At 39.7% G+C, this 26,592-nt stretch overlaps 2 protein-coding genes across 4 annotated transcripts; one reads left to right on the forward strand and one right to left on the reverse strand.

The window, feature by feature from the left end:
• Positions 1-3,330: 3,330 nt before the first annotated feature.
• PSMG2 (proteasome assembly chaperone 2) lies at positions 3,331-10,534 on the reverse strand. Of its 2 annotated transcripts, none has more exons than XM_002188440.7 (7): positions 10,357-10,534; positions 8,617-8,788; positions 7,787-7,845; positions 6,835-6,953; positions 5,348-5,521; positions 4,043-4,163; positions 3,331-3,684 (listed from the first exon to the last, which is right to left on the reverse strand). In XM_002188440.7, the coding sequence occupies exons 1-7, from the start codon at positions 10,423-10,425 to the stop codon at positions 3,592-3,594; spliced, it is 807 nt and encodes a 268-aa protein (XP_002188476.3). In that variant the 5' UTR covers positions 10,426-10,534; the 3' UTR covers positions 3,331-3,591. The 2 variants fall into 2 exon arrangements, with proteins under 2 accessions (XP_002188476.3, XP_072780587.1); XM_072924486.1 differs by lacking the exon at positions 10,357-10,534 and adding an exon at positions 9,292-9,784.
• Positions 10,533-24,996, forward strand: CEP76 (centrosomal protein 76). 2 transcript variants are annotated; one of them, XM_002192076.6, is made up of 12 exons: positions 10,535-10,700; positions 11,972-12,127; positions 12,449-12,530; positions 12,897-13,121; positions 13,635-13,820; positions 15,484-15,581; positions 16,675-16,803; positions 19,227-19,418; positions 21,366-21,532; positions 22,410-22,743; positions 23,964-24,181; positions 24,643-24,996. In XM_002192076.6, the coding sequence occupies exons 1-12, from the start codon at positions 10,638-10,640 to the stop codon at positions 24,779-24,781; spliced, it is 1,989 nt and encodes a 662-aa protein (XP_002192112.5). In that variant the 5' UTR covers positions 10,535-10,637; the 3' UTR covers positions 24,782-24,996. The 2 variants fall into 2 exon arrangements, with proteins under 2 accessions (XP_072780586.1, XP_002192112.5); XM_072924485.1 differs by lacking the exon at positions 24,643-24,996 and having other exon boundaries at positions 10,533-10,700; positions 24,019-24,155.
• Positions 24,997-26,592: the final 1,596 nt, after the last annotated feature.

Consider the following 26,592-nt stretch of genomic DNA (forward strand, 5'->3'; position numbering starts at 1 on the left):
TGTGCGCATTATGTTAGGGAAAACCTGTTAAGAGTGTGTGTTGTGGAAAAAGAAGGGTTTTGCCTTAAGGTTTCCTGATACCTGTCTTAACTGGAAAGTGGCAAAATTATTAGAGTGTGCTTTATGCAGGTATTTTCATTAATGCTAAGTATTGTAGTTTGATTTAGGAGGAACTCTTGCACATTTCTTTTGTAATACACCAATAAGAATATTATTTTAATAATCTGACCAGTTAGTTTGGTAATTCTTTTTATGTTTGCTATAAAATATGCACAAAATGTTCAGAGTAACTTTGTGACGGGAAAGTGTTCTGTTGGTGATGCTTTAAAGGGAAGAAAGAGGTTGAACCTGACCTCTCTTGACCCACAGTTCTGTGTAGTTAATGGGAGCTGAGGAACAAAAAGTGCAGAAAAGTCAATGGTATCTGTAATTAAACAGGTTTTGGATTGTGCCATCACTGTGTGTTCTAAGGTATTTTCCTTCACATCTCCTACCTTCTGTCAGCGTTGTCCTTGACATAGTCAGGATGGATTGGAAATGGGTAAGCCAGAGTGCTCTTTAAAGGAGTTCTTCCAACATGGTCAGCAGGGTTTCCAGCCTTGTGCCTTCTGCAATAGAGCTGATCTCAATTCTAGCACTTGTTCTCTGGTGATTTCAGATAAACCTTAACTCACAAAACAATGTATTTACACTGACTGTCTAAACAGGCATGTGGTGGGGTTTTACATGGCAGCATCCTGAAATCTTATCAGAACTTGGTCTTTTGGCCCATTCATGAAAGCAGTGATATTCAGAGTTGTGTTGAACTTGAAAGGGAAGCTGAAGCAGGGGAGTACTTAATGCTGTTACTTGAGCTAAAGACACACTTGACACCATCCTGAAATAGTCTAAATTTCCTGTCTGGTTTGTCCAAATTCTTTTTCTTTACATGATTACCATTGTTCTGAGCCTATGCTGGAGGAGAAAACAACATTGAGACTTGATTCAGTTTTCAAGTTGGTGCAGCTGTGAAACCAGGAGTATTTATAGCAAGAGATTAAGCTCTGCCAAAACCAGTGCAACAAACCCTGCTATTGTTGATTACAGGAACAGGGCCTGTTAATACCACTTGGGACATCTTTGGATAAGGCTTTCAGCAGTTCATGCCTTTTACCTTTAGCTAGCTCTGGTTTAGGTTTTCATTATTCTCCTCCTCTTGGAGTTGCAAGTAAGCGTGCAGCACATGACTACTGGAAGTGTGTATGTGCTGCCTTATTCTACCTCCTGCTATCACATGCAACTAGTTTATCTTGTGGGGCATAAACAGCTGAATATCCTAATAAAAATGCTGATTGCCCTCAGTTTTTAAATGGTTTTCAGCTGGAATAAAGTTGATGTTAGCCAAGTTGATGAATCGGCAAAGCAGATCAAGATAGAGTAGTTCCAAAACCAGGGCTTTGTTGTGTTTTGTTGAATGCTGTCTCGTGACAGAAGAAGTCTCGCTTTCTGACCTCTATACTTGTTTGGTTATTTCTACACAGGCCCCAGTTCTTGACTACTGTTGAAAAAGTGTATTTAAAAACATGAAGGAAGAGGAGAGAGGACTAAGTGAGTGTGTAATTGTAGCTTTTAAAGAAATGGCATTAAAACGATGAGACTTGTGAAAGACATTTCTTTGCAAATGAAGAAGCTGTGATTTACTGACTGCCATTTCTTTTCTCCATGCTCAAGGGTGGTGTTGCAGAGGTGTTTTTATTTTTCCTGCACAGCCTTTGTCCTACAGGAACAGCCTTTGTCCTGCAGGAAGGTTTTGGCGCGTGCAGGGGCTGTGCTCGCCTGTCCCGGGCATTTGGAGGCAGGAGTGGCTTCGGACCAAGGGCAGTGCTGCCCACAGAACTGCTGGCCTTAGAGAAGCTGTGTCCTTGTTCCTCCCACAAGGATCTGACTGCCCTCTACCTTCTTCACAGGGAACAGGAAAGCCCTGAGGATTTTGTCTTTCAGAAAGTACTCTCGGTGTTCTTCCTTCTCAAGGTTTTGCTCAGCCATGCCTCTTGAGGAGGTAGTGAACATCTTTGGCTCACTTAAGAAAAATATGTGAAGGAAGTAACACCCCTTTAATCACTTCTGTGTGGTCCTTCAGTCCCTCAAGAGTTCATTTTCTCTCCTGCTCTATATACACCTTCTAGTTACCTGGCTCAATACGAATATAGTTATTTTTCCAACTAGCTTTAGGCTTATTAGACTTGACTTGTGCTGCACTTGGCCTTTTGTCTGCATTCCCTGACTGCATCTGCATTTTGACTCACCAGCTTACCAGTCTGGATACCTGTGGGAGCTCCTAAAAATATATTTTGGTTAATTCTCACTTTTCAACTCTAGAACTGACCATCTTGCATCCATGATTTAAAGTTGTTTTAAAATCAGCTAATGTCACCAAGCACTTCCAAAATGCCAAAATTGAACACATAGCTAAATACTATAGCAACAGGTACCATGACAAACATGGAACACGTGAACAGTCCATCACACAGCTGCTCTCTCAGACTAAGCCTGTAGAATACAGAGATACAAGACTGCCTGATATTAGAGAAGGCTTCCTGATTCCTTTATATTTCAGGGCACTGAATTAATGTTCGGTCTAAGAAGGCTCATAGGCCTAGAAAGCTTTAGTTTCAGCCTCTGTAAATGGAAGGGAAGCCTGGAAAAGAGAAGGCTTAGGGGTAACCCAATTGTGGCCTCCCAGTTCCCAGAGGGACTCTACAAGAGCGCTTGAGAGGGACATTTTACAAGGGCAGGTAGTGAAAAGATAAAGGGAAATGGCTTTAAACTAAGAGTAGATTTAGGTTGGGTATTAGGAAGAATTATTTTAATTTCAGGCTGGGGAGGCACAGGTTCAAGTTGCCCAGAAAAGTTGTAGATGCCTCATCCCTGGAAGTGTTTAAGACCAGGCTAGCTGGGGCTCTGAGCAACCCGGTCTAGTGGAGGGTGTCCCTGCCTACAGCAGTGGGGTTGGAACTAGAAGATCTCTAGGATCAGGACCCCTTCCAATCCACGCTGTTTACAACTATATAGACAGAAAAGACAGAACAGGCTGTTACACTGTTTGCAGTCTACCCTGTTGAAGCTACCACAAAAGCACTGGGAAAAGAAGGCAAAACCAGATCACTTCTGACCTTCACTTACCTCAGCAGGAAGTCTTGAAAAAAGGTTAAGATCCACAGTTGACGTGGAAGTGGAAGGTTTTATCTCCCAAGAAAATCCATGCCTACACATCACTTTCAGTTCTCAGCTGCATTAAAAAGAAGCACCTTAAGCTTGTCCATGGCAGTAACACATAACCAGGAAAAAAAGTTTCTTAAAAAATATTTTATTAGAAAAAACTTCCAACCAAACTTACTCAATAAACAACTGTACAAAAGATATTTCTTTGGTGAGTTTGTGAAAGTTACCTTAATTTCTTTAGCTACCCACATACACAAAAGGAATTTTTCTTAAATAAAGCATTTATGTAGACACCAAAGCAAGCTGCTGCTCCTTGACAATTATTGTGTAATCACCACCTCAAGGGACATCTGTGACTGTACACGTGACTCACAGCGAGTTCAGAGCTGATCAGAAGAGGGCAGGTGGGAGACCATTGCCAAAAAGTAGGCGCCAAGAACTCGGTATCTTCCACTGTGAAGAAGGATCTATGGAATTTTTGATCTGCAACAAACCCAGAATATTTAAGTATTAAGCAGTAATGATGTAACTGGGTGTTAAAATAATGGGCAGCAGTACAAGTGTCAGTGTCATTGTGGGTTGCTTTAGAGAAGAGCACTGGAAGAGAGAACTCAATCAAACCTTTACACAATTTTTGCCCACCCTGTCAAACAAAAGAACTAGTGTTCAGATTTGTTTTTTCAGGTGAGGAAACTCCCAGTGAGATTTTAATACAAATATGTATTTTACTTGGCATATTCTTGATGACCAAGAGGCAAAATTAACCCATCTGGACTGAAGAAAAATGAAAATAATGGATATAGAATATGACAGCAAGAACTTTAGATGAAACAGTACTTACTTCACTTTTAATTAGCTGGAGCCATTCATTAAGATAGTTAACAAGAACAAATGCATCAGGGATGTTATCTCCTTCTGAGCAAAATTTCAGAAGAACTGCCATTTGGATTCCCTCTGAACAGCTGCAATAAAAATGACCATGCATTTATATTTAATTTTTAGATCCAGAATAAATATACTTATGTTTTAAGAGCAGCAGCAAAATGCATGTATCTCGTGAAAAGCCAAAACCAAAAAGGAAAAATGAATGTATACATATATATTCTTTTTCCTCCAGATTTCCTAGATCACATTTTCACGCTTCAGGCTTTTTGCTTAGTCTTGAATTTGTTCTTTACTTTGCAAGGCACAAATCCTACATCTTGCAAAAGTATTCAGGCCTTTTACATACTTAAGTTTGCATTTTTGTGCTGGTGAGGTGCATATACACATCCCTTGATACAATATCTCCTTATCTTTCTGTGTATTTGAAACCAGCAGTTTTGCAGGCTGCATATCTCACTACTTCACTTGGAATATTCTTATTTTTTAATTTAGATATTAAGATGGCTATTTTTAATTTTTTTACCTCAAGTCCTGGCAGGTTTTTTTCATTTGCAATTGTGTAACATTTCCATTCTGAAGTCAGTATAAATGTAAGCATGGTATTAGTAACTTTGTTGCTGTTGAATGCAACAGTGTGGTCAGGTGTCAAAACTAATAATTAAAAAATAGAAGTCAATTTTCCACCGAACACACATCTTTTGCAGAAACACACAGTTGTACTATAAGTATTAGTTTCTAAAATTAAAAAACTCAGCTTTCAGCACAACTTCTAATGCACACAGCTTTTAACAAAACCTCCACATCTCATTTTTTTGCTGGCCCTGAAATCTTAACTCATTCATAGAGCTCAGAATTGTTTGTGGATTTTTGGGGTTTTTTATATAACTGATGTTGGAACCATTTGCCTCAGGAAACAGTTTTAGTCAAAGTAGCAAAGGTACAGGAATTCTACAATTTACAAATTGTTGTTTGGATAATATCAGATACCAGATTGATTGTGATCATAACTGTCAAGACTTTATTATTTTCCTTTAGCCTATTCCCTCATATTTTTATCTTATTCTAACTTTATGAACCGGGACTCTACTTCTCTTCCTCTTAATTATGGGCCTGACCTGAATGAAATTCTATTCCTGTAAAGCCCTGTTCTATAAACAGGACTTTGCTTTCCCTATAACATAGCAGTTTATAAGATAATTTCACCCAAGTACTGAAAACAAGACTTCTGAGACCTTTCTGTGCTTATCTTTAGGCAACTCACCTCTCAGTAAACAATAGTTTTGTGATTCCACCTCCAGGTATATGCAGAACTTTGTCTGTATTATTTATTCCAGGATAAGCTGCTGCTTTTTCCATTTCTTTCCAGTTTAGCTCCTTCATGCAGCCTCCAACTGCTTTCTCCAGATCAGGTGTGAGCAGGTAGCGCAGTGGTGTCCTAGAAACAAGTCAAGGATGCATTCAGTCTGCCAAGGAAGGACAGTGCCCCAATTATCACTTGTGGCAGACAGAAGGTGCCAGCACTGAGGGCCTCACACCTGCAGGGAAGAAATGCTCTGACATTCTCTCCCTCTTCAGATCAAAGTTAGAAAGTAAGTCTGTGGCCTCAAAACTGTACAGCTATTCAACTTTATGCCACAAATAGAATTTAGGTACCCTCTCAGGGGCTCAAATAACTGGCAAGTGCCAAATACTTAAGCACCTAAATAGGGAAACTGCTTATGGTTTTTAAAATAATTTACTCATAAAATGTGTTTTTTCTTCCTTCAGATAGGAGGTGATTAATTCGAAATCTGTTAGGGTAAACTTGGACTTCACCATGATACAGTATTTTTAGTAAGCTCACATTATTAATAGATTCAGACTTTAGTCAAGTTAAAAGTATTTTCTGGATGCACTACCCTCACTCTTTAGTAAATCTGCTATAAGGGATTTGTTCTGTGGTGCTGAGGGAGCTGGGAGGGTTTAAATCACAACTTATGAATTAGACCTCATCAAATAACCATCAGTCCCTCTCATTTCATTCCATGTTAGCTGGCATCCTGCAATTGTATGGATCTACTGCTATATCTGAGACATGCATAGATCTAAACCTCTCTCGAGGCCCTACACACTTATAAAACCTGAGGATAACAACTGCAGAAATGCTGGTCTTATTTCTAGAAGTACTGATTTTATTTACTTCTCATTAAATCACCAATTAGGATGCTTTCAATCATCAGGAAATGCCTGGTTTTTGGATGGGTAATATCTAGTAAAAAAATACTGCAATTGCATCCTTGCAGTTGCCTCCCAATAAATAACTTCCTATTACGATAAAAAAAAAAAAAAAAGAATGACAACTTACTGTATCAAAGAAAACCTTTCAAATGCAGAATGATAACAAAGAGGTCAGAAACAAACTAATAATGCCATCAACTATTAAAAATCGAACCTGTGACCTGTATGTCAGCAGTTCATCCCTGACATTGCCTGCAGCCACAGAAGTTGAAACTGAGGCAATGCAGGCTAAGTGCAATTTGCTTTCAGCTTTTCATTTGATCAGTACTTCTGACAGTAGTAACCCAGAAAATTCAGTGACTTATGCTGTAATACGTCATGTTTTAACAGTATACTAAGCATTTTATGACCAATGCACACATGCAAGTAAAAGCACCTGCCAAAAGTACTCAGGACATGGAAGTAGAGGGAAATATATCAGTCAAAAAAACACAGAAACATCAATTAGATCTTTTAAGGACACAAACATACCCCAAAAGCTGCTCATCATCACGCTGGTATGCGTGGCTGCTGGACAGGAGGACAACCCTGGCAAATTTGCTGCTCTTCACCCAAGAAAGCAGAGTTTCACAGAATGGCCTGTACTTGTTCTTCATGCAAAGACACAGACAAAAAAGTGAAAAACTTAATGTGTCCTTAACAATACTAGGTGTTACGTATAGTGTTTAGCAGTGATGTAAATTATTCTTCATATCCACTTAGTTTTCAGCCCCAGATATATTAGAACGCAGAGAACTGCCCTGGCTGTTTACTTAAGCAAAACTACACGTAGAATTACAAGAATTATCACTAAGACCATGTCAAGAACAACAGTACTACCTGTTTTGTGTGCCGTTAATACCAAACGAAAAAGATTTGGAGCAAGATGGGATGGCAGGATCACACAGTATTTTTCCACACTTTGAACTGCTAAAATACTGAACCACAATTTTCTTTTCTGTGATGGCATTCTGCTTATTTTAAATTACAGCCACTGCCCCATTGATGAGTAATACTAAATTCCTCATTTTTCCCAAATGAACATTGTTTAAATGAATACAGAATACTATGAAATAATTAAATTGGCATAACACAAAAAAGAATAAAGCTATTACAAAGAATACAGAAAAATTACAAATGCAAAAGAAAAAAATAAACAAACAAAACCCAGACCATTTTTTATTTTCATGACTCTTAATAACTAAGGAGATAGTAACACTAAAATCTACCAACACGGGCAGCTGTTGTGGGGCTTGGAAAAACAAAATGCCCAAAGTGATGATGCAAAATGCCTCAGGAAATGCAGAAAACAGTAAAACTTTACCAACTGCAGAAGGTGTTACAGCATGAAGTAGAAAAATACTTTTGCCAGGCCACTTAGTATTTGCCAACAGAACTATTCAAACCAAATAGTGAAGTAAAAACAATCGATGAACATACATACCTTTATAAAAGGTGATCTGATCTGCAGAACTACAAGTTTCTTTGAAGGTAAGGAGTACACTACATGAAGAAATCATTGTCTTATTAAGCAGAAACTGAGAAAGAGATCTGGGTTTAAATATATCAAAATTATCCCACTTACAAACTTTAGGATAGTAAAGTAAACCTTTCAGTTATCAATTCATACGGGAAAGCCTGACAACATCCACTGTGTTAAAAACACATATTTCTGTGCATTATACTTTCAGTTGTACTAATTTAAGGACTGAATTATGAAACATATATGAGGATTTGCCTCCTGTAATGATTCAGATTATGTATGCATCTTTGCAAAGATTGCCATATTATTCTGAGATTTCTGTGATTTAAGAGGGTAAAAAAAAGGAGATACAATGATCAATGTAGGGAAAGAAATTAAGAATTTGTAGGGGGAGTGGGAGAAACATTACACAGGGAAAAAGGCAGAGGTATATAGGAAAGAAGAAGAGTGGATAAGTATCCTTCTAAATGAGAAATTCAACTTGTATTCCAATAATTTATTTTAAGTATGTGCACACTTCATATTGCCTTGGATTAACACCACTGAGAGTTCTGATTGCACTACAATATGGCTCAAATTAAACGTTCTAAATGTCAAATTGGTTTTCCAAAATAACAACAGGAACAGTTTCATTTGTGAAGTGTGAATACATTCCTATCTGTAGGTTTCTGCGGCTGTTATTACTGCCCTTAATTTAAGCACATCAGCAAAATTTAACAACAATGAAAAAGAAAATGTGATGTTCTTGCATCTTATGCCCCTTGCAAATGCTTTCAGCATTCAATACACACCTTCAGCATTTATACTCAGCTCCATTGAGTTTTCCTCTGCTGTTGCATATGGGTTATTTCCAACCATTGGCACCAGGCAATCGGTGTAGAAGTAACCAACTTTAGTCATGTCAAGCGTGGAAATCACCAGATCTATTGCCAACTGACCGACATTCCCCACGGACACTGCTGGCTGAAGTAACAGAATGAACCAAATTACAGCATACTTCATGGATGGCATAAGGTGCTCTTCAAATAGCAAAACCTTAAAATCTGGTCAAACATCATTTCTGAAAGTGGCTGCCCATCTTCTGGCAAAGGTGACTATTTCCTACCAGAAGAATTGGTAAATACAGGATTTGGTCGCTGTCTGACAAAAAACATCCTGGCCACTTCTGTGAATAATCCTGTCTCATTGTAAACTAAAAGAACAGCTTGGAAACTTACCTCCTTCCCCACATTTTTGGATTGAGAGTAGGTAAAAGTCACTCAAGCGACTGATGTGAGACTGGCAAAGCTCACATGCCGCCCAAAGGCAGCTCTGGTATTACATATTAAGCCTCTAAATCTCAGACTGACTCATAGACAAGAGTAGGTTATTTTACATATTTTTTAAGGATGAAAATTATAAGGGTGCCCTTAAATTAATTTCATAATAATTGCTGCGGGTTATCATCAATCGGGGCAGTTACTGACCTAATATGATGGCACGGAAAGAGAAAGTAAAGAGTCAGTGTGCTTTCAAAGAAATTGTTACAGGAAGACGACGTTCGGTTGCTTTCCTCTAATTTATAATCAAATCTAAGAATTGCTGCTGCTGCTGCCTATTGGGGAAAGACAGCGGATTTGAGGCGGACAGAAGAAGAAAGAGGCCGCGGCAGCACTGATGTTCCCCCGCCCTGGCTGGCACCCAGCAGCGGGGCAGGGATGCGTTTCCTGCCGCTTGTCAGCTGACCGGGAATGACTTCCCGCGCAGCCGTGCCGGTCCGTGCAGCTGCCCGGGAGGCGGTGTGGCTCCTGCAGCCGGCCCAGCAAGGACAGAGTGACGGCGTTTGTCCCGCCGCAGCTGCGCTGCGCCTCCCGTCCCACGCCGGCATCGTCACCCCGGGCACATGACCTGGCACTGATGTCACGCCATGTGTGCAGGCAATAAAAACACTTCCGAAAACAATCTTAATCCGAGATTTAAATATAGCAGAATGTGGTTTTTTTTTAACATTTGAAGCATTTATATAGCACATCTAAATGAAAAAAAAAAAAAACCCTCAAGATTTTATTGCAGTGACAACCCACGGGTGCTGCAAATCCAGTAAAAGCACATAGGGCGCATTAATTTTTAGAGCAACAGCGTATAACTATAGCTCCGAAATAGCATATAAAATATAGCTGTTGCAGCTCAGCACGGATCGTCTTGACAGGGGCAAACCCGGGGTTCTGAGGAGGGAGAAGCTGGCAGAAACGGAGAAGCTGGCAGAAACAGAGAAGACCGCGCTAAGCTCTGCCGCAGACAGAGCCCTCCAAACCCTCTTTTCCCCGGCAGAACACCCCACAGATTCCACACACACCGCCTGCCCTGAGCTTTCTCCGCTTATCCCGCAGCCAAGTACCCAGGGACGACCCTCGGGCAGGGCAGGGAGAGACCCCCCCGTGTCCCGTCCCACAGGAGCGGAGCGGAGCCCTCAGCACAGGGACCGCGGGCAGCGACCCCTCAAACCCACTGAGGGGGAGGGCGGGGACAGGGGAAGCAGGAGCGTGACTCACCATCAGCAGAGTGAAGCCTTTAAAGTCGGGGGCGGCGGAGCCCCCGCCGCGGCCGCACGGAATGAACATGCCGGCCGGGAAGGGAGGAGAAGGCAGGCAGTGAACAGAAAGGAAGGAAGGAAGGAAAGAAGGAGGGAGGGAAGGAGGGAGGGAAGGAAGGAAGGAAGGAAGGAAGGAAGCAGGGCGCGGACGCCGCACCCACACGCTGCCGCCAGGGGGCGGTGGCGGCGCTGCCCGCGCTGTCGGCGAGGCGGTTGGGCTCGCTGGGTGGCGGTGCCGCCATGTCGCTGCCGCCGGAGAAAGTCTCGGAGCTGAAGCAGATCATCCACCAGCAGCTGCTCAAGGTGGGCCCGGCGCCGGAGAGACTTCCCTGGCCCTCAGGGAGCTGTGCTGACCTCCGTGCCGGTGTCACCCGGCCGCGGGTGGCGGCAGCGCCCGCTCCGGCGCCCCGCTTTGTTTTCCCAGTTGGGTCGCTGCAGGTGGTTTCCAGGCGCCGCTTGGTCGCTTTCTTATTGCTTTTTGAGCGAGGGTCTTGAACTGGCCGGGGAGTAAGTAAGGAGGCTGTAACTCCTATAGCGCTTGTTAGTGCAGTGCTGAATATTCCTGCCCGTCACACAGGAGAACAGGGATCTTGGAGTGAGTCCAGAGGAGGCCAGCACGATGATTAGAGGGAGGCAGCGCCTCTGCTTGGAGGAAAGGCTGAGAGAGAGCTGGGACTGTGCAGCCTGGAGAGGAGAAGGCTCGGTGGAAACTTCATAGCAGCCTTCCAGGACCTGAAGGGAGCCAGCAGGAAAGGAGACAGACTTTTTACCAGAGCGTGTAGTGACAGGACAAGGGGAGATGGATTCAAATTGAAAGACATATTAGGAAGAGCTTTTCACTATGATGGGTGTTGAGGAACTGGAGCAGGTTGCCCAGACAAGTTGTGGATGTCCCATCCCTGCAAGTGTTTAAGGCCAGGCTGGTTGGGGTTCTGAGTGACTGGATCTAGTGGAAAGTGTCCCTGCCCATGACCAGGGTTTTGGAATGAGATGATCTTTGAGGTGTTTTCCGTTCTGTGATTCCGTTTCAGGTCCCGGTGACTGTGTCCTTAACAGCCTTCCAGTGTGAGAGTCAGCTCTATAAATCCATCTGCTTTCACAGCTCAGATGATGGGCATTCTCAGACATCCCTTTGAGTATAGGGAAAGCTTGCAAGGGAGATCTACTACTTTTGTGCCCAACCTATATAAAAGCATATTTTTCCCCTTAAAAAATAAGGAAGTATTATATTAAGGTTGAATTTTGAGGGAGACAAGAAATTGGAACAGTGACCATTTTGTAATTTATGGATTTGCAGACCTTTTTGTAAGGAGGGAAGTTCAAGATGAGCTGCTGTCAAAGAGCAGTGAAAATGCCAAGGTTTTGTATGCTTGTAATTTTTTTTTTTTTTACTGGGAGAGTTGCTTTTGTAAGATAGTGGCTCATTTGATTAGTTCTGCAAGGATCAGTATTTTGATATCGTTATTTCTGTGTTCTTAGGAAAACACCATTAGCCTTACAGACTTAATTGGTAAGTTGTACCTGCTGCCATACAGAGGACTGGTGTTTGTAACACATAATGAATTTTCTTTCAGATGGATGTCCATGGGAGGATACGAGAAGTTCTTGCTGAGACTGTACGAGAAGAGCTGGCGCCTGAGCAGCAGCAGTTGTCCACAGAAGATCTGATAAGAGCCCTAAGACAGCGGGGAATCATTGATGATGTTATGAAGGAACTTAAATTTGTAATTGTAAGTAGCTTTTTAAGAGGGGAAGTATTTCTGCTTATTCCTCTTAGTGCCGTGGTGTTTTGACAAAGTGAAACCGCTGCTTCTGGAGGTTTGTAAGGACCTTACTGATTTGAGACATTATAGGAGCAGAGAAGATTAATGCATATGCTGAAATCGGTTTCGTGATAATACTGCACTGAAAATATTTGTTCAGTTTTAGAAGGGAGTATACCTAAGGAATGGCATTCAGACAAAATGGAAGATCCTTTAATTTTTATAAGACTGTGGTAAGAGCACTGTTGCATCCCTTGAGTCCTTAAAAAGTCTTAATTGTAATTCCAGGATGTGAATGAAACGGAGAGGACTTTGGCTCCAAAACCATCAACACACTTTGTTGACAGAGAACCACCAGTTTTGAAGAAAAGTATGTTTCTTGTTTATTTAAATGTTTAGATCATGGTTTTAAAGCAAATTTGAAGTCTATGATTTTGGCACTCTGAATTAGTAATCCAGTATGAACTGGAATAAAGGTGGATGTTTCCTCTTCTTATCCACAGGGAGTAAACTCATGTAAGCAGCAGCAATCAGTGTTGCATTAAACATTATTTATTATTAATTCATTTACTTTACACAAAGATAAATTTCATGTATTTTAAAATCACTTTCTCCTAAGCATGTTTCAAAGAAGTTTCATTTTTTGCTAGTCTCCTGTTAGTTACCTGATATTTAACAAATTAAGCTTTCTAAGATCTGTTTGTAGTCTCTTCATTTTTATTGCTACGCTTTGCAGCTAACATTGACCCAACACGGAGGTATCTTTACCTTCAGGTTTTGGGTGGAAAAGCTTTTCTGGAACATCTTCAGGAACCAGAGCCTCTGCCTGGCCAGATCTGTTCTACCTTCACTCTGTGTTTACATTTTCGAAACCAGCGCTTCCGTTCCAAACCTGTACCCTGTGCCTGTGAGCCAGATTTTCAGGATGGTTTTCTACTTGAAATACACAAGGATAGCCTAGGTAAGGAATATTGTGGGTTTAAAGCTGATGCTGTTGGGATTTCTTCTGACCTGAGAGTTATTGTGAAATACGTTTGATATTATTTAGTGAATTTTTTTCCTGTTTTTTGTCATGTTTTCCTGAGAAAACTGATTACTGTATTGGATTATACCCCTTGTAGATCTTTCTCTGCTCTTGCTCTTTTCCTTCTTTTTCACTGTAAAATAACTTGAAATTGACCAGCTTTACAAATTCTTAAATGTTAATTCCATTTTTATTTTTTTGTGTATCTGAACTAGTTGCACTGCAGTATTCGAACTACAAAATAATTTTATCTTCTCTGTAATCTCTTTGTAGCTCTGTCCTAAAGTGAGTATGGCTTTAGAGATAGGATCATTGTTTACACTTCTGGACTCAAGATCTTTCTTTAAACTTATTACAGACATTGCATTTTGTTGCATACTGTTTTAAAATTCTGAGGAGAACTTGGGATGATAATATTCTTGCTGTCTTATTTTGGTTTAATAATGGCAGGTGACGGAAGCAAGATGGTGGATGCAACCACTATGTTATCTATATGTGACCCAGTACATATGGTTCTGATCAAAACAGACACATTTGGTGAGACCACATTGGTAGCATCCTATTTCTTGGAGTGGAGGTCTGTCTTGGCTGCAGAGAATGGCGTAACAAATGTTGCTGTGGAACTCCTGGGTGTAGGTAAGGATGAAAAATAAGCATGTTGTGATGACTTAAAATATTGGGTACTGGGCTCGCTTACAAGCTTAAAGCAGTATTTTTGATCTAGTTAATTATTTTTCTTCAATTCAGAAGTAACTGTAAATTATCCTGAGAAATTCCCTAGAAGACTTAATGGTCAGATTTTTCTGTTATCAAGCTGCTAAAAATTAGTATTCCAGATCCCATATAAAAATGGTTCTCATGCCTGGGAATTCCCACTATGGATTATCTGCAAAATCTGGTTAAGTTATCAGAATCAAACTGACCAACCAAAAATCCAATTCATCTCCAGGAATATATCTGGTCAGTGCACTGGGGAGTAAAATCCAGCTTGTGTGCCCTTTCATAGCAAATTAACAATTGCTGGAAAAAAGGATCTCTGCTCTGCTCCCATTTATCCCAGTAGCTGGAAGTGTGGTTCTGAACGGCTTGATTCAGGTGCTTAGCAGTTAGTACACGTGTGTATTTTTGTGTGTCACTTGTCCCCAATCCTCTTCTCAGGACTTCCAACCCAAGATTTAGGATGTGATTTAGTGAATAAAGACTAGGTCTCTCATGACTTCCTACAAGACTTTTTATGAGAGCAGGTAATGAGAGGACAAGATCAGAATAAATTTAGATTTTAAGAAGAAATTCTTTCCTGGAACAAGTTGCCCAGAGAAGCTGTGGATGCCACATCCTGAGAAGTGTTTAAGGTCAGGTTGGATGGAACTCTGAGCAACATGATTTTGTGGAAGGTGTCAGGGGGACTGGAAATAGGTGATCTCTAAGATCCCATCCAACCCAGGCCATTCTGATTTTAATATTCTATAATGACTTGGACATGCATAACAAATAAGTAGGGTTTAATTCTTGGATGGGTTATGGAGCAAGTTAAATTTAATTCTCATTAGCTTTATTCCAAGTAATAAAGTATCAATCCAATAAATCAAGTGCTTTTTCTCCTCTTCATTGTACAAAATGCATCAAGAACATCAAAGGATGTTGCCATCTCAGATAAACAGATAAACTATTATGTGAGGTTGCCATTGCTTGTATTGCTTATGAACCCATCTGTGATCTGTTTTGTAATGCTCATTGTTGTTTATGTAATTTAAAATTTTCAGCATTAGGCAACAATATTTAGTCCAGGGGGGTTGTTGTTCATTTGTTTGTTGTTTCGGGGAGTTTTTTCTAAGTTGATAAATTTCTTTGTATGACAGCTAGAGTCCTTCATAATGAACTGTATCCTGGAGGAAAATGAGCTTCACTTATTTCTACCTATTTAAATTTAATCTACTTGTGTAATCAGTAGAAATAGGCACATTTACAGTGTGTGATTCTCTGACTTGATTTTAGATGCCTATTCCAGACATTTCTAGGATTCATCTCATATGTCCCAGTACTGGCTGCAAATAGGGTCTTGGAACATTTTCTTGGATGCAGACACCTGTGCTTTTGTATATTATGCTTTCTTATAGCCTCATTTGAGTTTGAAATTTCAATTAAAATTCCTACTTTGCCTATGTTGAATGAAGTTTAGTTACTTTTTGTGATTATTTAAGGCTAACATACATATTTTAATGGTTTGCCCCTACCTGGCTGAAATAATCTAAGCAAAATGAATATGAGAGAACTGATGAAAATTTATTTTGTTTCAAAGGTACAGAATCAAAGGTTTCTGTTGGTGTTTTAAGCATCAGACTGGAAATGTATCCACAGCTTAGTAAGACACTTTCTTCAGAAATAACTAGTACTCAAGTAAGTAATTTTGGGGAGGGCTAACTTACTGTTTTATCGGTGGTGGGGGAAGCTCAGTATAGAATTGTAAATGTTGAGGACTGTGGGGTTTTTGAATGTTTAATGATACTTCCTTTTTCTATTCAATTTAAATAGAATTACCTTTTTAAAGTATTTTGTCTATACTGAACAGTACTCAAAATATTGCTGTCATAGGTTTTTCTAATTACATGTATTAAAAGCTCTGAAGAAAAAAGAAGGATGCAATATATCTCATTTTCTTCAAGTAGTATATATGTTTTCTTGCTCTTTCCCATGTGAAACAGTAAATTCAAGTTAGCTATTCTGCTTGGAAGGCCAGTAAATGTTGGCCTGAAGGTGCATGCAGATATTTTTCTGCACATTAAAATCCAAGCAGTCCTTCTCTGCAGAAATGCATTACTTAAAATGAACAGTACTTCGGTCAAGCCTGATATATGAAACTACAAACAAGAAATACAGCTTGAAGTTTTTCTTAATTGGATTTCCATTTTATTCACATGACACACTTAAAATGTTAAGCTTTATTTTACATATGCCAGGATGTGGTGTTAATGTATTTACTGGTTATGATGCCTTGAGAGGCTGCCTAGAACAAAGGCTAGACAGTGTTAAAGGAGTAAAGTAGGTATTTATTAAAAGGCCTTCAAAGGTTGCACCTTGGGCAGTAGAAGAACCCAGCCATGGCTACACCCAGGATGGACACCAGGCCACGAGTTCTCACACTTTTGTAAGTTCTGGTCCATTTACATATTGGGGTCAGTTGTCCAATTACAGCTTCACGTTATGAAGTCCCATCTTCTCGGATTGCTTTCCCCAATTCGCTGTTGTTTATATTTTTTGGGCCTGAAGCTGCAACAATGACCTTGGCTCTCAGGCTGGAAAAGGATTGTTTTGTCCAACTAAACTGTGAAGAGAACTTGCTAACACTTTATATGAAGTTCAGCATTATATACTAATGCAGTACAGAATCTGGAAAATATAAAAGCTAAAACTTAAGGCATCATTCATGGGTTTTTTTTCTCCTGTTTGGAATTAGTATGTGTAGGATTGATTTTGGTTTTCCTACTGACAGTTCACTTTGGAACGTCAGAAAACAGCAGAAAAAGAACGTTTATTTCTTGTGTATGCTAAGCAGTGGTGGAGAGAATACCTGCAGATCAGGCCTACCCACAATGCAAGGCTGGTAAAGATCTTTGCACAGGTTCGTAAATTTTACAAATAGATCAATCCTTTCTTTAAGTTATCTTTTTATTTTATTTTGAACTTTATGTGTATGTGGAATCTGTATAGATTATGATGTGATTATGTTCAGGTCAGGGCTAAATGTGGTGCAAAAAAATGTAATTTGTAAGGACTGAACTTCTGTTTATCTATTGAAGCTTAAGAGAACGATGCAGACAGGAAGATAGCTCTGACTACCTCTGATGTACCAAGTGAAAAAGCCTGCTCAGTCTTGTCCTTGAGTACTCACAAATGGCAGAGACTTAGGTGGTCTGTACAGACTATTTCAGATAAGTTTTGTACCAGGTAAAACAGTTGCAAAAAATTGACTTCCTGTATTAGAACAGATCCTCAAAATATTTGAACTCTGTGTCATCTGCAGTGCGTTCTCTCTGGTTTATGTCACACAACAACTACAGTTAAAATTACTTGAGTCTGATAAATTACTTTATCAGTTACTCCTCAGTTACTGTTCTTCAGTAAAAGGAATGGTACGATCCTTGCATTTTTCACGCTATGAGTTTACCTTACATAGTAGCAATTTTCTTACCACAGTAACTTATCTCAAAGCAGTGTCCTGAAGCAGTCTGTGCCTCCTCTTTGGTGAGGCAACAGCGTCCCTCCTGGCTTTGCCCTGAGTGCACAGGAGTGACGGGAACTTCAAATCCCAGCCAGCAGATGAGCCCCCACTCCATCAGTCTTACACTCCTTGACAGCGGGATGGGGGCAAGAATAAAAACTGCAAAAGCGAGGAAAAGTTCATGGGTTGGGATAAAGGTGGTTTAATAACAGAAAGCAAACAAGCAAGGAAGGAAGGAAGGGAAAGCAGTGATGCAAAGACAGGCACTCCCCTCCTCCCAGAGCAGACAGACGCCCAGATAATCTCCAAGCAGGAGCAAGTTTAGAAAAAGTCTGTTGCCCACCCTCACTGTTTTTATTGTGAGCATAACACTATATGGCATAGAATATCTCTTTGGTTAGATCAGGTCAGCTGTCCTGGCTGTGTCTTCTTCCAGCTTTTTGTCAACCCTGAACCTACACCTGTGTGGTGGCAGAATGATCCTATACAAGCCCTGCTCAACAGCAGCTAAAACACTGGTGTGTTCACAGCACTGTTCTGGTCACAATTCTAAAACACAGCACTATGAGGGCTGCTGTGAAAAAAAAACAAACTCCCTTCCAAATAGACCAAATACAAAGGCTTAAGGGTTTCAGGGCAGGGTATAAAGAGAAACAAGTCTATAATTAAATAGGATAAGAACTTGGCCCCTGCTAGATTAGTACCTATATAGAGCTTATCTTGAGTTTCCCATTGGCCATAGCAAATCTTAGTAAAACTTTCTGGGAACAGAAATTAGTTTATTAGATTAGTTTGATAATTTAGTTGCCATCAAGTTTCAGATGAGTAATGCAGAAACAGGCATTATATATGTATGAGACAAAATTTTAAAATAAATCCTGCCTGTGGGTTTTTAAAAATTGCTTTTGAACTGTGAAATAGTTTTCAACAGGATTCCAGTCAGCCTCAAATAAATGCTGCTTTTTTTCTGCCAGCTTGCTGGAAAAGCATGACAAAACCTTAACAAGGACAATATGTGCCTACAGTAAAAATATGAGACCATAATCTCTTGAAGCTGTAGAGATTCAAAAGGCTTTGATCCCTTTTAAAACATGTATGAGCATAAAAGTACCAATTTAGCCCAGTGAGGAGTAGAAGACCTCTATGTTCCTTGAAATAGTTTTAATAGATGATAATCATAGTATTAATGCCTGCAGCATGTATGAGAACAGACTTTTAAAAGTAATCTTATTTTTTCATTTTTACAAGAACTTAGAAATTCTTAGTGTTAGTGCTTAGTTTAGATCCAGTTACTAGATCTAGTTGCTTAATAGATGTAGTTACTTCATTTTTAGTATTTTTTATTGTTTGCTGTTATAAAAAAAGGTATGCAAATTTAGAAGCAGATAGACACCTTTTAAACTCTAGAATCAGTTCCTGAATGTTTAATGGTTTTTGGGGAGGGTTTTTTTGGAATTTGGTGTGTGAGATTTGTTTTGGCTTGTTTTAATACTTGATGATAATGTGGAAATTGATAGTAGGTAGAGCATAAACAGTTCCTTACTCATTTGAGAAAATTAATTGCAGCCTGTGCTGTTCCCGGTGTTCAGGTATTTAGTCCAGAATGCCCTGTGAGTGACAGAGCCAGATTGAAATCTGTGATGTCTCTAAATGAGTGATCTTAATGGTTTTGTGTCCTGATTCTGGGGGTGATTTCATGTCTTACTGTTTCTGAGTGATACTTATTCCAGGGAGGATATATCCCAGAGGAAAAAAGTCTAAGCTAAGACTAACATTTTGCGACACTTGCGCGGCCGGCAGATAACCAGGTTTGTCACGTTCAGGATGAGAATGGGGTGAACCGGCCGGTGTGTTCCTACGTGAGACCCCTGCGGGCCGGGCGGCTGCTGGACACGCCAAGGCAGGCAGCGCGCTTCGTCAGCGTCCTGGGCTACGAGAGAGCCGCGGTCATCGGCGGCGGCAGCGGCAAGCAGGAGCAGTGGTGCACCCTCCTCGCCTTCCTGTGCAGGAACAAGGTGCGTGACACGGCCCCTGGGGTGCCACTGCGGGGTAGTGGCCTGCTCTAACCCATCAGGAATTTAAAGCAAGCTGCAAATACATGCATTAAAACCAGATTTGGAAGGTTCAGTTACAGTCGTGCTTGAGGTCTTTTATATAAACAGAAACAGGTGCTAAAATAGTAGGCAAGAAAGCTTTGGAGCAGGCTTCCTTTACTACTATTCTTGGGGTCCATTTGTCAATGTGTATCTTTGACACTGAAATTGCTTCTCTTCTGTTGCATTTCTGAGAACACTTATTGTCATCCAATGAATACTTGCTACTGTGCAGGACACTAGTTAAAATTCTGGACTAATCCAGGAAGAGTAGAAAACATCTCTTTAGTCTCTTGTCTCCTTTGCTGATTTGATGGGGATTTTTTTGCTGGATTTTGTTTTGTTTTGGGTTTGTGGGGTTTTTTTTTTCAATAGATGGGCTGAAATACACTGATGGCTTTTGTGTTCCATTTTTGCAAGATAGGAATTTTCCATTAGAAGTTTCAGCTTAGTTCTTGGTGGTCTGACATTCGTGTCATATGACTCTAATAAGCAAAAGAAATTTTAACTGATTCTGGTTTATAGCTCTTCCGTTTTATGAGCAGAAGTAACAGTGATCACTTCTGATACCTCTTTGGAGTGGTCAGTGCTTTTCATTGCCATGGAGATACTTCTGCCTTCAAAAATAATGTCACTGGTGTGTTTGCATTTAAAACGTGTTCAGGGCAGCAGGAACTGTATCCCTGAGTTTAGATCTGCCTCCAAGACCACATAGAACAGGCATTGGCTGTTGTCTCTGAATATCAGATGCTGCATAAAGGCAGCTCTGGTGGCCCACTGCCTTTCAGACGGAGATGGCAATAGGGACTTTGAGGACCACTGTGTTTGGAGGCATAGAGAAAGGTGTTCTTTCAAGCAGAAATTAAAAGCTGCATGGAAAATAACTGAATTTAGCCCCTGAGCCACCAGCTGGATCGTTTTTTTTTTTTGTGGAAAGTGGTGTAGTATTATTAAAATAACACAGGTTCACTACAAACTTAAATCTACCTTTCTGTATAGTTCCCTTTTATGCTGTGGTAGGGCAAGATTGTGTTGTTTTGATACATCTAAGAACTCAGAATTTTACATTTTCAACGTTCTGAATAGTTACTTGTCTAAAGAGCCTTACTGTTCTTCTTCTGAATGCTGTACTTTGTGTTATGAAGCCTTCATTGTTTGAGCAATTTTTGATCTTACTTTAAAGCTAACATTTGTAAAGAACCCAAGAGACAAAGGATATTAGACATTGCATTTGGAAATTGTTTTCCGTGAATTATCAGTGGTAGTAATGTGTTTATGAGATAGATGTTTTTCTGGCTGAAGGAAAAAAAACAGCTGCACATGATTCCCAGCTATTTTACAGTTAGATCTGTGGAGGTCCTTGTTTTATCTTTGTCTAGTTACTGAAGACTGACAGCACATTCAAGAAAATGAAATACCAGTAGAATTACATTTTATTAAGTGAAAAAATTCCTGACTGTGTGAAAATACTGTGTGATTTCTAGTCTTGCCTCAAGTGTTTGACTTATATATATTTTTACATTTAATTAGAACATTGGTTTTGTTGTCATGCTCAATAGATTATGGTTTTGGGTTTCTTGAAAGTATCTCTATAATGATAAGAAATGTTTCCCAATGTTAATCATACACTATACTTCAACAAACAATATCAACAGTCTATCATTAGAACATGCATTTTGAACTAATTTATTCTATTACAGAAAACTAAAACTTGTCTAGTTTAAATGGTCAAATCCTGACTTTTGATACATGATTTGGATAAATAAGAGAGTAACATAACTTGTTAAATGGTGGTTTAAGAAATAGCACTATTTTCTTTCTTTAGGGTTTTATTATTATTAATAATATATATTAATATTTACTGTCTAGGGTGACTGTGAAGACCATGCTAATCTTCTATGCAGTCTTCTTCTTGGGTTTGGATTGGAAGCCTTTGTGTGTGTTGGAACAAAAGCAAAAGGAGTCCCCCATACTTGGGTAATGACTTGTGGATCTGATGGAACAATTACTTTTTGGGAGAGCTTAACAGGACATAGGTGAGTAAAAAGAATATTAGAAAGCAGAACAGTGTATCTTGAGGTTTGTGTAGTACATTTCTGCTCTTGTGTGTTTTTTTTAATCTTCATACCCTGTCATATAATCCAGGTGATGTTTGTCTTTGAATCTTTTTTCCATCTACTGCTTTTGCTTGGGAAATAACTGATTCAGTGAGAGGGGAAGTATTTCATCAGTTTGTAATATATCACTGTCTTTAATACTGTATGGTAATTGTCTTTTGTCTTATGGCAGCTGATTGCCATCGATGTTACCGCTGGCATTATTTGTAAAGGAGATGAAATCTGACATGACTGTTTAGGAACCCTTTTTTTTTTGTTTGATTTCACCAGTGAAATCAGTGTTGCATCACTTTTTTTTCCCCTTGAAGAAATCTCTCTTAAGTTCTCCGAGATTTTCTCTTGTCTTGAGTCATTTGAGAAGGGCACAGGTAGTTGTTTGGTGTACTAAAGCTTCTGGAACATGTTCTTTCCAGTGTTCAAAACAAACAATTCTCTTTTGCCACTGTTTGTGTATCCTGTGATTAGCATTTGTAGATGTATTTCTCTAAAGTTGATCAATAGCAGGGAAACTGTATGAGCATGTTCTTATAGTTGTAAAGTTTAACTGCTTCATTAAACAGCTTATTTTTCTAGATTTAAAGACTAAAAATTATGTTTATTTGATTGTATATTATGACTCCAAAGCATGTACAATTACATTTCAGTAAACAAATTAATGCCATTTTGGGGGGCGAAAGTTGATAGCAAACTTGGCTTGTATTTTTAAAGGAAAAATGGCTACATCTGTCCCATCTAAATATTTTTACCTTGCCTTGAAAGAAGTTGTATTAATAAAAAATTGAATCTTTTTGGCTAGGTACGTCCACAGACCTATCAACCCTGATGACCCTCCCCTAGTTGAGCAACCCAAGCCTCTGTATCCATATCGCACAATAGGTTGTATCTTCAACCATGAAAAGTTCTTTGGAAACTGTCAGCCCTCTGATGCTGTGGAGGTGTGTGTGTTTGACCTGCATGATGAATCCAAATGGAAACCCATGAGTGGAGAAGCAATAAAATCTGTATGTGCTCCTGGAGCAATGTCTTCAGTTCCCCCTTTTCCTCCTCTGTGTGCTTCTACAATAGATGCTGCTGTAACAAGCAACGAGATAGAAGTGCAGCTGAGGATACTGGTCTCTGAACACAGAAAGGTGAGAAAGATTGGCAGTGATATGTCATGGTAATAGAAGTTTGTGTGTTAATTGTATACTTGTTTTAGATAGCGATTTGTTAGTGCAATGTGTTTTCCATCAGCTTTTGCAGAAATGTGATATGGGAAAGGTGAAACAACTGAAAAAAAATGTTTGGGAAGACCGCATTGAGCTGTTGTAGACTATTATTTGCAGTGGTAGTCCACAGACTCATATGTGGGCTTTTCCCCCCACCCTGCCTTTGCCCCTTGTTTCTAAATCTGTGACTTTTAGCTTACTGGCACCTGCAGACCACCCGTGAGGGGTCTCTAAAAGCACCAGGAGGATGAAATCTGGATGTTAGTGGGCTTTGCCAATCCAGCAAAAAAGTTTCTGGGTCCTAGATAAAATCAGGCTTTCAGCATTCGTGATCTTACTCTGACTGCTTTACAAAATCAGAGAAATTTTTAGAAGTTAGTTTTGGCCTTCACCAGGATTTTTACAGGGCATAATGTGTCAGAAATTGTACTTCCTGTGTTGGACATGAAAATGATGTTTTAAGTCCCTGTTAGCTTATGTCTGTTTTTAATGAGGTTTTTTGATTAATTCTGTTTTATCTCCCCACACAATACTCAGCCTTTAGGGTGGCAAAGTAATTTTCAAGAGTATGAGTCTTATGCAGTGTTGAATACATACACAGAAGATTTTTCTACTTCTTTGCATTTGGGATGCTGGGAGGAAGGTTCATGTACATGGTGGGAAGATAGATGGTAGAAAGAAGGTGCCTTTGTGTTTCAGGGAGCTGTTGTGCATAATTTTTTCAGAAAGGGTTTTCCATAAGACATTTGAAAAAATGTCAGGTGGATCTTAGTTGATCTTTTCCATATTTTTTGCTGTGTGTTTATGCATATCTTCTTACATTTTGTGCAGAGATACTGTAGCTATCTCAGTTGAAACATCTGGTTTCAACTCTGCTGGCCTTATGTTTTAGTCTAATAGTTGAACTTCATTCCTTGATAAATGTTTGATACTTGTGGTGTCACTTGCTTCTGGTGGTGGTGTTTGCTTCTCCCAATTGGCGTATGAGTTAATACACAATTCTCACTGCTTTGTGAGTACACTGCCATTAACTTCCAATATAAAGATTCTTGGATTTATTTGAATCTATACAGTAGGTGAGTTTAGGCATATCCTGATGTACCTTCTGCACAGTTGTCATCATTCTGTGACTTGCCTCCCAGGATCTTGGCCTTTCCACTGTTTGGGATGACCAGCTCTCCTATCTGTTGTCACCAGCATTAGCAGCCTATGAGCTGGAACGCACAACAGGTGTTTGTGCAGGAAATGAAGAGTTTCAGGATGCTGTAAGGAGAGCAGTACCTGATGGTCACACCTTCAAAGGGTTTCCCATCCATTTTGTGCACAGAAATGCCAGGAGAGCATTTGCCACATGTCTTCGGTAAGTCTTAAGTGTAAAGATACAGGTATATGTTGAAACGAAATAGTAATCCTTAATTGCTAATTGCAACTCATTTTTTTAATAATGAATTTTAAAGAAAATGAATTTCCTTGGGTTAGAACTGGAGGAAGAGTGGTGTAGTGTGTGTAATGGATCGTGAGGTACAGAGCATTTTGGTTACATTGGTGATTCAGTGGTGATAGACTTCTTGTGTATTAAATTGAAGAACAAGGAGTTAATTTCATTTCTCTGTACTTGTTAAAAATGATAGTGGTCGTGTCATTTTCCTCCAAGGCAACCGCCCTTGCACTATAGAGCAATATTATTTGTAATGACAGACTCACGATATTAATTTTTACTTAAATGCTAATCACACTTTAAAAAAATTGCACTATGTAATTAAAAGCTTAAACAATATCTTAGGATTGTCTGTTACTCCTGTGTTTCTTTTTGTGATATAGGTCTCCTTTTTGTGAAGAAATAATCTGTTGTAGGGGAGACCAAGTGCGACTTGCAGTTCGTGTACGAGTGTTTGCATACCCTGAATCTGCGTGTGCTGTTTGGATCATGTTTGCTTGTAAATATCGCTCTGTCCTTTGAAAAAAGTCCCAAATTGTTCATACCTTTTTAGCCCTGCAAAATAATGTATGTGGGTGTAAAATGATTCAATTAAAAATGAATATAGTATTTTATATAAATGCCACTGATTTTGAACACCAGTGTGTGTATTGAAGGGGATTGTGTACACAGTAATGATTGTATTTATAAAGAGAATTTATTCTTTGTAATAAAAGTTACTTTTTATATTTATAGAAGTGTGAATCAAGTTACTAAAATGTGTCAAAAAATATTTTCTGAATCGGTTCAAGAGTTTGTTTAGGTCTGCTTTACCTCTGCAGGGTAAGAGACTCTTTTCTACCTCACCTTTCCCTGTAGTGTACAGGGTGTACTTTGTGAGTGACTGAGATCCAGAAATACTGGTGTTTAGGCATGTGTCCTTCAGACAACAAAATTTATTTCTGCCTCTTGTGGCTCTAACAGTAACTTCTGCATTCAACTTCTGAGAACGGTTCAATCGGATAAAGGTAAACTTGTTCATCTGTGAATTTAGTAATACATGGATTTATTTCAAAAATACACATTAAGACTTGCATACCTGAAGATGTGAATAGCTGTGATGGGTTAGATAAAGTAGTTAAACTTGGTGCCTTTTGCCTCTTGTTACCTTAAGAAGTTTCTGAGGTAGAAGTTGTAGCCAGGCTATTTTCCTTGACAGCCATTGTGTAATTCTGTTGCTCAGATCTGTACTTAATTAGCCATCTGTGATTTTGTCTGTCTTAAACCTGCGGGTGATGATTTTGCTGAGTATCTTTAAGTCTTTATGTTATGCAAAATGGCAAGCTGTTGGGCTTACTGAACTTTTCTGTACCATACTTCTCAGGTTTTTCCCTATGTGGACTCCAGGCATCTCTTCTTGTGCCTGGAAAAATCTGAAACTGTTTGATTTCTTCTGTAGAAGCCATTCTGTGTCAGTGATAGCCCACTGTGTCAGTGATAGACCACCTCCTTTGGTTGTCCTAGTAAGAAGGAGGCAACTCTTTCTGCTGGTGCTGGACCAAAAAAAGTACCTGATCCTAGAGAATCTTGCAACACGTACAGCAGGAGTGAATGTTGGCATTTTGCATGTACATTTAATCAGCAGTGTAGCAGTGTGACACCATTTTTAACTTTTTACTTCAAGAAATGTTAAATACTTTCTATGGCAGCACTGAGGTTTTTTAAATTTAGGACTCTAATAGTACACTATGTACTTACTGGCCCTACTGCTAACTTTACAAGTCTGGTTTTTTTATACCTGAAAGATCAAAATGCATTCATTTGCTTGTTATACAGCATATAGGATGCTGATAAAAGCTTCACAAGTACAATTTCTCCCCCAGTTTCCTTGAATCTAAATGTAGCCTGAAAGGCTAAATCATATTGCATGGTGATTATTGCCACATTCAACAGCATTAAGTACAACTTGCATGTTGTATGCACTGCTGTATGTTACACAAGAGAAAAGAGGAAAAAAGCAGCGGCGTTCAGAGCAGCTGGAAGCGGAATGGGAAGAGAGGAGCTGGAAGCGGAATGGGAAGAGAGGAGCTGGAAGCGGAATGGGAAGAGAGGAGCTGGAAGCGGAATGGGAAGAGAGGAGCTGGAAGTGGAATGGGAAGAGAGGAGCGGAAGTGGAATGGGAAGAGAGGAGCTGGAAGTGGAATGGGAAGAGAGGAGCTGGAAGCGGAATGGGAAGAGAGGAGCTGGAAGCGGAATGGGAAGAGAGGAGCTGGAAGTGGAATGGGAAGAGAGGAGCGGAAGTGGAATGGGAAGAGAGGAGCTGGAAGTGGAATGGGAAGAGAGGAGCTGGCTGG

Source organism: Taeniopygia guttata, chromosome 2 (assembly GCF_048771995.1).
Source record: "Taeniopygia guttata chromosome 2, bTaeGut7.mat, whole genome shotgun sequence".
Classification (NCBI taxonomy): Eukaryota; Metazoa; Chordata; class Aves; order Passeriformes; family Estrildidae; genus Taeniopygia; species Taeniopygia guttata.